The sequence below is a fragment of the Elaeis guineensis genome, chromosome 11, assembly GCF_000442705.2.
Source record: "Elaeis guineensis isolate ETL-2024a chromosome 11, EG11, whole genome shotgun sequence".
NCBI lineage: Eukaryota > Viridiplantae > Streptophyta > Magnoliopsida > Arecales > Arecaceae > Elaeis > Elaeis guineensis.
The window spans coordinates 116,925,737-116,935,622 of record NC_026003.2 but is presented as its reverse complement, the minus strand read 5'-3'; the positions used below and the strand labels follow the sequence as shown (position 1 = coordinate 116,935,622).

Genomic DNA, 9,886 nt, shown 5'->3' with positions numbered 1-9,886 from the left:
TGCTTATCAAGATTCGAAATGATTTATAGTGTGATTCATTTATTTTAGAATTGAGATTCATTTTGATCAAATAAAGGTGAAATCTAAAGTCACTTTGTTTGAGATCTGCATTTCATAATAGCAAATGACCTATAGCTATGCTAGCCAATTTTGTCGGGGCACATTATAGTGGCATAGCTGGGCACGTATTGTTCGATGACTTTGGTGTTTCTTTAGAACCATGTTACGTACCTGAGTGCATCTAGACTGGGTGAGAATTCACATCAGTCTTAATGATTGAAAACCTCAAAATCTTGAGTTGCAAACTTGTCTACTAATAAAACAGATATTTATTTGTCACTTGATCCAGGAAGGATAAATATGGGACTAAGTTCAATCCTTGGTACACAGTCTTGGGCAAGGTTTACATTCCATGCTTTTGCCAGCCTCAAGATGGTACCATATGGTATGATATGGTACTGTGTGGTGCTGATTACATGCCCACTCATGTCTCAAAGCACATAGCAAAATAAATGATCCATGCTGGTCGATAGCAGTCTGGCCGGCACGTACCTCTGAATCATGTGTATACATGTCTAGCCTGGTATTTGACCATACTCTGTGGAATGGTACGCTGTGATCCTAAATCAATGATCTTAAGGAGTTGAGCTGTACGAGTTCAACATCATAATGTTAGCTTGAAACATTTCCTATCTTTTATAATAGTATGTTTGATTTTTCTCATGTTCTAGGAGATTTTCCATGTCATGGATCTGGAAAAGGTGTCCCTAATGTTTGTTGGTCATAACAGGTGAGTAATACATTAAAAATGATAGCATTCTGTATCTTGGTTGTGTCATGGAGAAATATATGGTACATTGGATTTAATCTCAATAGTGTTAAAATGGGTCTGAAGAACGAATAGTGGTTAGGTTTTGAAACTTAATGGATAACTTAAGGAACACCTAGTAAATTCATCTTGGGGCAGAAAAAAATAGTGGTTTCAGGCGATAATGGCTAGCAATTGTCTTCAGAGTATGTTTTTTCATTTTTGCCCTGTGGGAGAAAAGAAAAGAGGGGAAGGGGTGGGGGGATTGTCTGATGTTCGGAGGAGAAATGTGAAGAAACTACATGGATGCTGAATGAGAATTGAGGAAGCTCATAATGATGAATGATATGGCCCTTTGTAGGGAGGAATGATGAATTTGGCTTATAAAGAGAACCTCTGACAGAAGGACAATATTTGTGGGTGCCAATATTGCATTGAATTTTTTTTTTTTTATCTAACTTTATGTGTCTCTTCAGTTGCAGGAGCCAAATAAAAATGTGTATTTTTTAAAGCAAACAGTTGGTAATGCTTGTGGAACCATTGGTATTCTTCATGCTATAGGGAATGCAACATCTGAAATTAAACTAGGTAAGTTCAGGCTATGCATCAGGTTTATGTGGCTTTTGGATGGTGGTTTCTTTCTTGTATTTGCACATAATGCTACATGCATTTCTCAAGTGAAGGGTCCTTTTTGCCTGTTACTGAATTTAACAGATTTCAATAGTAGTTGGATCTGATAGCCAGAACAGTAGCTTGAATTCATTGATTGTTAATGTTCATGGCTAATTTTTTATAAACTGCATTATCTCTTTGTTGATTTTTCCTTTTTCCAGTTGAGGGCTCATATTTTGATAGGTTCTACAAGTCAACGGCTAACATGGATCCATATGAGGTTTTTATCAACCTTTGCTCCAAATTCGTTTAGCTACTGATTTCTGCATTGTGTATTTCTCTCTCTGTTCATTAATTTTTGTCTGTTATATTATGCTTGTGTTCTTCAGCGTGCTTCTTTCCTTGAAAAAGACAGAGAAATGGAGGATGCCCATTCTGTAGCAGCTACTGCTGGGGATACAGAGGTGATACTTCACTATTTTGATTTTAACGTGTAATGAGTAGCATACTGTCAGTTAGCCTCTATCATGACATTTTATACTAAGGATTGAGCTCGTATTCTGCAATTAATATATGTCAATCTCGCTTTTGGCAGCTTGTTCAAGTTGTTACAACTCATATTTCTATTAGTAGGATAACAGCTTCAGTCTGTTGTAGTTGTATCTTAATATTCCCAGAATTCAGTTAACCTCCAAGTTTGCAAGACAGGTCAAGTTTGATTAGGGGCGGCAATTTTAGCTAGCCCACTAGGTACCCGATCCAACCTGACCCGAATGGGGCGGTTTTACCCGACTTGATTGCAACTTGAGGCAGGTATGGGTTCTAGAAAAAAAATACCTGAAGCAGGTTCGGGTCAGATACGGATAATAGTATGCTCCGATCCGAACTTGATCCGATATAACCTTAATGTATATCATCCTTTCAAAATTATAATGATTTTATATTATTTACATGTACCCGACCCGATCTAACCAATTTCTCTTATCTATCTGACCCGACCAGCATCTTTATTTGACCCGATCCGAGGTGGATACGGGGCGGATATGGGTATGAGGCTTTTACTTGTAAAGCGGGTACAGGTATGGGCCGATCCGACCCATATCCAACCTTTTGCCACCCTAATTTTGACTCCCCTTTTCAATGGATTAAAACAATTGCAGTGGAAATTATGTGCCAACATCTTCTTTTGTCACCCCTATGCAGATTTATGATAATTTATGATCTTGTTGGTTTAAATGAGCAAAGAATTAAATTGGTCTCTTTTAGAGTAAATCAAAAATTGAGGTGCTAATAGATGAAGATAACTTATATGTATCTGGGTGGTATCTAAATTGGGTTTTGATGGGAGTACAATATTTGCTCAATATGAGCTGGATTGTATTTGATTGACCCTGACATGAACTACTTGGAATCAGCTTTTAATTTGAAGGCTCAAAAGCCAAACCAAGTTCATTACATGTTTTCCCTCTTGACCTTATTGGGTTGGGTCAGGTCAGGTTCAGGTTTAACCTGTCCTGAGTTGCTATTCTTGTAAGGGACATTTAGTTGGTAATTCTGTTTGGAGTAAACCGTGAATCATACCTTGTATTTGACTCCTGATTTTTTTTCGCCAGGCTTCTTTAAATGTAGATGAACATTATATTTGCTTCACATGTGTTGATGGTAAGGATGACAATTTCTCTAAGTTATTTTTTTTTTCCACTTACCTCTCAAATGGATCATTTTTTGCTGTCAAAATTAAGCAACCATATTATTGTTTCTATGCCATATTGTAGGGGAGCTTTATGAGCTTGATGGGATGAAGTCTCAACCAACATCTCACGGTTCCTCATCACCTAGTAGCTTGTTGCAGGTACTTGTTCTTTTGATAATCCTTTTTCTTATTGTCTGTGCTCTTCTATCCTTTGCTGACTAATTAGCCAAAATAGATATATAGTCTTATAGATATACTATGAAATCATGATTTTGCAAGGGAAGCCATTCTGTTTTCAGGACATGGAAATAAGTAAGCAACAAATAATTAATAGGATAAGAAAGTACTTTTGTGAGAGATCTTCTGAAAATAATAATTATTTTATACAGCTATTCATGATGTTATCAACCATTTCTTTTATTTTTATTTTTATCATCATCATTATTATTTTAAATGCAATGTCCTACCTTCTGGTTGATATTGCTTTCATTTTAAGCTATGCATCACAGTAGTATCTAGTTGTGTAGATACTTTGATCTTGTCCAAGCAAACTGATTTATCTTTTGGTGGAGGTGCATACCATTTTCTCTAGGAAATTATAACAACATTTGATCATCTCCCACAATTGTTAAAATTATTTTGGTTAACTTTATGAATTCTTGTCCTTTCATTTTAATTGATGGCCTACATTGATCTGTCAACATCCATTTCTTCTCAAATCCTTCCCAAGTTCTACTTGTCCTGATTCTGTCTTCTTGAATATTTGCTGCATCTGCACTCAAGGATGAAGTATCACATGGCTGTGGATTGCTGTTTTGGCTCTGGCGTATTACATCGCATGCTATGTTCAACTGTGTCATTCTGTGCCAATGCTGGATGCATGCTGGCACAGCAGCATGCCAAGTACTTGCAGACAAATGGCATAAAGCCACTGCTACATATCAATAAGGCAGTAGAATAGTACATATTGTTCAGTGCTGTGCCAACTAGCACTTGTCCATTTTTCCAAACCAATAGTTATTTTTCACTCTATTCTTAGCTGTGTTACCCAAACCAGTGCTTTACTTTAAATGTCTGAACCCAATACCAATAAATGGGTATTGTCGTCAACACTACGGTATGGATGTGAAAGAAGAAATGTATAAAAATTAGAAGGATCTGAAATTTTGACACATACCTGCACCTGGCACTTATACCCAAGTCCGTGTAACATAGATTCTTACTGTGGTTCCTTGAATTGACTCATTTCAACCCTATCATCATTAGTTTTCCCATTCGTCTTATCATTCTCTTCCTTGCTTTTATGCTTCATGGCTTCACATTATGGCTCTATGCTTTTATTTACTTAACATTTTATTTTCTGTTGTCTTACGAAATTTTTCTCATCTCAAAGCCTTGAAACAGACATTTACCATTCTAGAAACACTCTTCCATATCATCCACATGTTTTTATATAGGAATTTCTTTGTCGATATTGTGTAGTGAATTAAAATTGAAAGAGGCTCCCCCTTGTTTATGCCTTTGCCATGATATTGGAGCCTCATCCAAAATTATGTTCCACTAATTCTCAGTACAATCGCAGTTCTGGACAACCCTGAAGTAGGGTTAGAACTCCCAGAATTTTCTGCTTTTAGGTGGCCTGCCAACTAGGAACATGATCTTCAACCCCTATTGAGTAGTTGGGTTCTATTCCTGTTTCTTCAGGATTCTGTGTGAATTGCTCTTCAGTTTAGCATTTTGCCATGAATAAAGACCAGTGGTTAAATAGGATACACTAAGTTAACAATAGAATAATCAAAGTAAGATGTTGTTAGAATTTCCAAGGAATGTTGGTTTCAACAGTGTGGATCGTCATATAAATTTGATTTGTGAATAAAATGCAACCAACTGGTGATCTATTGCTTCGTAAGCCCTAACAATGGGGATGTTCTGTAATGGACTGGCTGGCAGAAGATCATCACCTCAAGGTCCTATGTCTCTGCCTTAACGATGGGAAAGTGTGCAACGTTGACAACCATGAAAATGGAAAATGTTGCTTTTAATTTGATGAATGGAGTGCTCGTGATATAATGCATAACTTGGTGGGACAAAAGTTTAAAAGGTTTTTAATATTAAAGAATTTGTATCAAGAGTAGACTTAAAATTTTAGCTTTTTTCTAGAACATAGCACAGTTCAAATCTAATGTTAAAAAAAAAAAAAAAGATTGCTTTTTTGGTGCTTTTGGCATTCCAAGTGCCATGGAATTACCGGATGCATTCTCTTCCACCTGCATGATTGGTTTTATACATTCTTTTATATGCATATCTCCTCTGTGGTTCATTTTGTTTGTATCCTATGTAATGCCTTTGCAAATTATCTTTTGACAGGATGCTGCAAAGGTTATAAAAGCTATGATCCAGAAAAATCCTGACTCGATGAACTTCAATGTCATGGCACTCTCAAAGAAACAAAGTAATTGACACTGAAGCCAGTCAGCATCCAGTTCATCTTTCCATATGAAAGTCCATATCTGGCGGCATACTATCGTTTTTTACGGGGCCCTCTCATTAACTTAATATCATTGTAATCGTCCATGAGTTGATAGAAATCTTTACCAAATGGCGAGGGTGTCCTGAAGTTTGCAGTGAAGCAGTCAGTGCTGCTGTTTTGATTACCGTGCCATGCCAGTACATGTGCTGGTACTCTCAAACATTTGTGCTTAAAAGATTTTTATCTCCATGTCATGATAACGTGGAGGCAGAAACCGAGCTGCAAGAACACTAGAGGGGTATCATTACTTTACGGTCAAGCCTTGCATTGCAGTTCTACTCCCGTTCCAACGTTTTTCTGATTGTTGGCAGCTAGCCTTCTAGCAGCTGCATTTTGGTCTATTCTTTGATGCTTTAGAGTATAATCTCGTCCTACAGATTTGGAAAAGAACGTTACGTGAAGAGTTTGATTAGTCTGTTTGGATTTTTTCCAAATTGCTAAAACGTTACACAAATATATGAACTTGACGGTGTCCTCACCCCTCGTTTGCCGAAATAGTGGAAATAATTCTACGGTGAGCTCGACGGTGCGCCTGGACCTAAGTTGGCCCCGTCTACATCAAGAATCCTTTTGAGAAAACTTTATCAAGATTTGCTTTAACCTGAAGGAACTAATGCATGCTGAAATACCTTCTAACATGGACGTCTTAAGTCATTTTGGTATCTTGGAAAAGTTCTATGGGAGTATGATGTTTCTTGGGTCCAGGACAGGTATAAAAAGAGGTTGTTTTGATGGGCATTGGTGGAAGCAGTGATCATCCATGGATTATTTGCTAGCACCTAAAAGATCCACGTAAAAGCAAGAATGTGTAGGTGACTTACGTGAACCTGTAGTTTTTTTTTTTCTTTTTTTGGCAAGACGGTAGCTTCATACAATTTTAATATGAGTACAATCTAAGAAATTAGAAAAAAAAAATGTTTTGAAAGGATATCAGTAACAGAGATATATCATTCTAAACTCTATCAAAATGCTGAGCAACAAACAAGGTCATCCAATGTCACAGGAGAGCTTTCTCCGCACCAAACTTTGAATTTCACGCATCAGGAGGTTATAAATAGCAATACGATTGCAAGATCCCTGCATCCAACCCACTACTGTTAGCGAGTCCCTCTCCACAACCAGCTGGTTAGTCCTAAGAATCATCCTCGCATAGACGATGCATTCTCAAGTCATTCTCAACTATGCAATGGACACTGTAGTATCCACAAGTCGAACACCCTTAACTGCAATGAATTGAGAGTCAGGGCCATGAATCATAAAGCCGGCGCCATCTCTCTTGTTAAACACATTGCCATCAAAATTGACTTTCAGAAATATCAAGGGTGGGAGCTCTCAGGAGAAGAAGACTCTCTTATACGCTCTAGGAGTAAGAAAGGAATCTCAGGTGTCCCAAATCCTCAAAGTCCAATCAGAAAGCGCAATGATGGAAATTGTTTGCCTATTTAAAGTCCAGATGGAGATTGTATCTTTCATGGGATTCACCTTCCTTGATGCAAATCCACCATTGGATCATGCAATGATCTCTTCCGGATCCATACGGATGATGGAAGGTTTAGTCCAGAATGCTTTGAGATCTGTGCTGAGAACGATCCAACGATAAGCGTAGTGATAGAACATCGAAAGATACAACCCGGACTCCTAAAGTCCCTGCAGTGAAAAGATGATTGTCGGATTGATCACGAGTCAAGTTGCTATTTTACTAGGTCCTTCACTGGCATTATCTGAAGCGGAGCATGGCGCTCCGATATCGTCCTCTTTGAAGCCCAAGGTGGCTTTGTTGTCTCTTGGGCCTCGGCAGACTAAAATGTTGCATCTGCTACCGTCTACAATGAAAAATCAGAGGCGGCTAAAATCGCACTTTTCTCGCTCAGACTGCATGAGCCACACCTCTGCGTCGAGAAATGTGTGGATGCTTAGCGTAGGCACGCTTCAATAAGTTAATCTTATGGAATTGATCCGTTGTTTGCTTTGGCTCGCATGCTATATCCTTTGAGAAAGAGAGATGATTTAGAAATTCAGAGCCACCATGTAGAAAAATATTTTGACATTTTACAAAGTCTTGCATTAATCTTAAAGCAGAAGCGGCGTACGGTGCGTAACCGCCAAAGTACATTTTAACTGCTGTTACTTCAATAAAGGCTGCTTGTCGGTTTTTAACTCGTTAGCTTTCAAAATTGCAGCCAAAGTTCCGACGCCATGTTGTTTGCCACTCCAGCTGCATGTGTCCGAACATTGCAAGTCACTCGACACCTCATCTTGAACTGAAGTGGATGAGCGACGACGTGTCCATTCCTGGACGCAAGATGACAACCAGCTGCTCCTTCCCCATTCTCTTTCTTCCGTCCACCCAATTTGCTAAATCCTCTCTTCCCCTTCTCCAGTGAAACAACAAGATCAGGCCATTCTCTGATAACCAGCTGAGCCAAGAATCGGATCCCAGCCCTGCCCTCCCCCCCCCTCATTGTGAGTAAAATATGTAACAAGTGCAACATGTAGATAGCAGCAACATAAAAACCAAACATCCATCCCATATTATATTGCATATAAACGGATCTACAGTCCCATAATAAGATCATACAAACAGCAACCACAATTTATTCAACAATGTCGGCAATAGGAGAGAACAGGTATATACCAAACTAAAGCAAGTAAACTTTATCACCCTCAGCACCCAACAACACTCACGCTACGAGGAGAAACAGCTGCAAATAAAGGATATCCACGAAGACACTTGATAAAACATAGAAACAGTAGAATATAGAAGAAGCGAATAAGATCTCGAAGGTCCCAAGAATCCAGTGGCAGTGTGCAAGCTCCAACCGGACAAAGTGAAGCGAGGGGAGATTTTTATTTATCTAGGAGGTCTGGGCCTGCTCGCTGCGGTGCTGAGCGGACTCCTTGACGTCGCGGGCCTTGGAGGCGAGCCGGGCCCGTGCTTGTTCCAGCTGCTCGGACCCCGGTACGCGCTTGCCGGTGAGGTACTTGTACAACCAGGACAGCACCGAGAGCGCCGCCACCCCCAACCCGCCGGAGGTGACGAAGCCCGTCACCAGGAGGAACACGGCGATGACCGCCGGCACCAGCACCGGGCTGACGATGACCAGCAGCGGCGTCACCACCGCCAGCCCGATCACCGTCCCCGCCAGCGTCAGCCCCGAGACCAGCAGCAGCGATCCGCCAATGGTCGCCGCCGCCACCCCCTTCACCACCCTCTGCGACGTCGGCTGCTGCTCCGCCATCTGCTCGACCTCTCCCTCTTCACTCTTTATCACCTGAGGGAAGGATGCGGACGCGGAGTGAGTTGGTGGGTTCTTATAGAGAGAGAGAGAGAGAGTGGGGTGGGGTGGGACACGTGGAGAGGCACGTGCCGAGGGGTGTCTCATGCTGGGCGGTTTGCATGGTAGTGAATTGTGTGAGGACGTGACACGTGCGGGCTCGGTTTGGCAGCTATAGGCGACCCTGCCGAGGTATGGAAGAAAATCGAGAGGTTTCCATTGGATTCAGCCGGCGGGGGTGAAGCAACCGAGTCGACTCACTGACCGGTGCGCAAACCAGAGTCGGCTCAGTGAGCGGATCCACAGCCGTCCATCTCCAGAATAGATGATGTGGTAGCACGGTGCATCGTGCAACATAGATATTGTAAAGGACCAAAAAACCAAGCAGAGCGTAGATAAGCAAGCCCTGATCCTCCCCAATCAAATATATATGAAAGTATTTTTTTCTCTCAAAAGAAAAAAAAAAAAAAGAAAAGTTCAAACTTCCAGCTATCATAATACGGTTATAAGCAATCAATTGATCAAAACCAACATACTACTTGATGACAGATCATTTGGTACTAGTTTGGTAAGAATCGTTTGACTTGGATGGTTACATGAGGATTTGAATGACCGCATAGCTATGCACTGATGACCTGATATATGCTTACAGGTCAATAATATCTATGTCAGATAAGAACTGCAAGCAGAGAGAATTTGTATTGAGAGAATTCGACTATCGTTATCAGCTAGATCCGAAACAATATGATGCAACGAGAGGCCCATTTGCTCTTCCATGATATGATCTAAACTTTTCTTCATGAGTCCACTGCGGTGTCTGTTCGATATAACTTTCGAAAGACGAGCAGTATGACAGATTAGATCACATGTTGCTGAACACATCGAAGACTGGATCTGACGATATGATAAGATATGCCTATAGGTCCTGCATGATCTTTTATTTTTTGACTTTATGAATTGTACTTACA

At 40.3% G+C, this 9,886-nt stretch overlaps 2 protein-coding genes across 2 annotated transcripts in view; one reads left to right on the top strand and one right to left on the bottom strand.

The window, feature by feature from the left end:
• The window catches only part of LOC105053949 (ubiquitin carboxyl-terminal hydrolase 3), an 8,717-nt gene extending 2,860 nt beyond the window's left edge, over positions 1–5,857 (top strand). Inside the window, exons 4-9 of the mRNA XM_010935296.3 lie at positions 1,285–1,396; positions 1,642–1,700; positions 1,810–1,884; positions 3,034–3,082; positions 3,196–3,272; positions 5,481–5,857. Coding sequence (XP_010933598.1) covers positions 1,285–1,396; positions 1,642–1,700; positions 1,810–1,884; positions 3,034–3,082; positions 3,196–3,272; positions 5,481–5,573 — 465 coding nt within the window. The 3' untranslated portion in view covers positions 5,574–5,857. The remainder of the gene's footprint in view (positions 1–1,284; positions 1,397–1,641; positions 1,701–1,809; positions 1,885–3,033; positions 3,083–3,195; positions 3,273–5,480) is intronic.
• A 2,294-nt stretch (positions 5,858–8,151) lies between these two features.
• Positions 8,152–8,934, bottom strand: LOC105054330 (oleosin 16 kDa). The gene has a single exon (XM_029267282.2). The coding sequence runs from the start codon at positions 8,880–8,882 to the stop codon at positions 8,499–8,501; it is 384 nt and encodes a 127-aa protein (XP_029123115.1). The 5' UTR covers positions 8,883–8,934; the 3' UTR covers positions 8,152–8,498.
• Between the last annotated feature and the right edge of the window lie 952 nt (positions 8,935–9,886).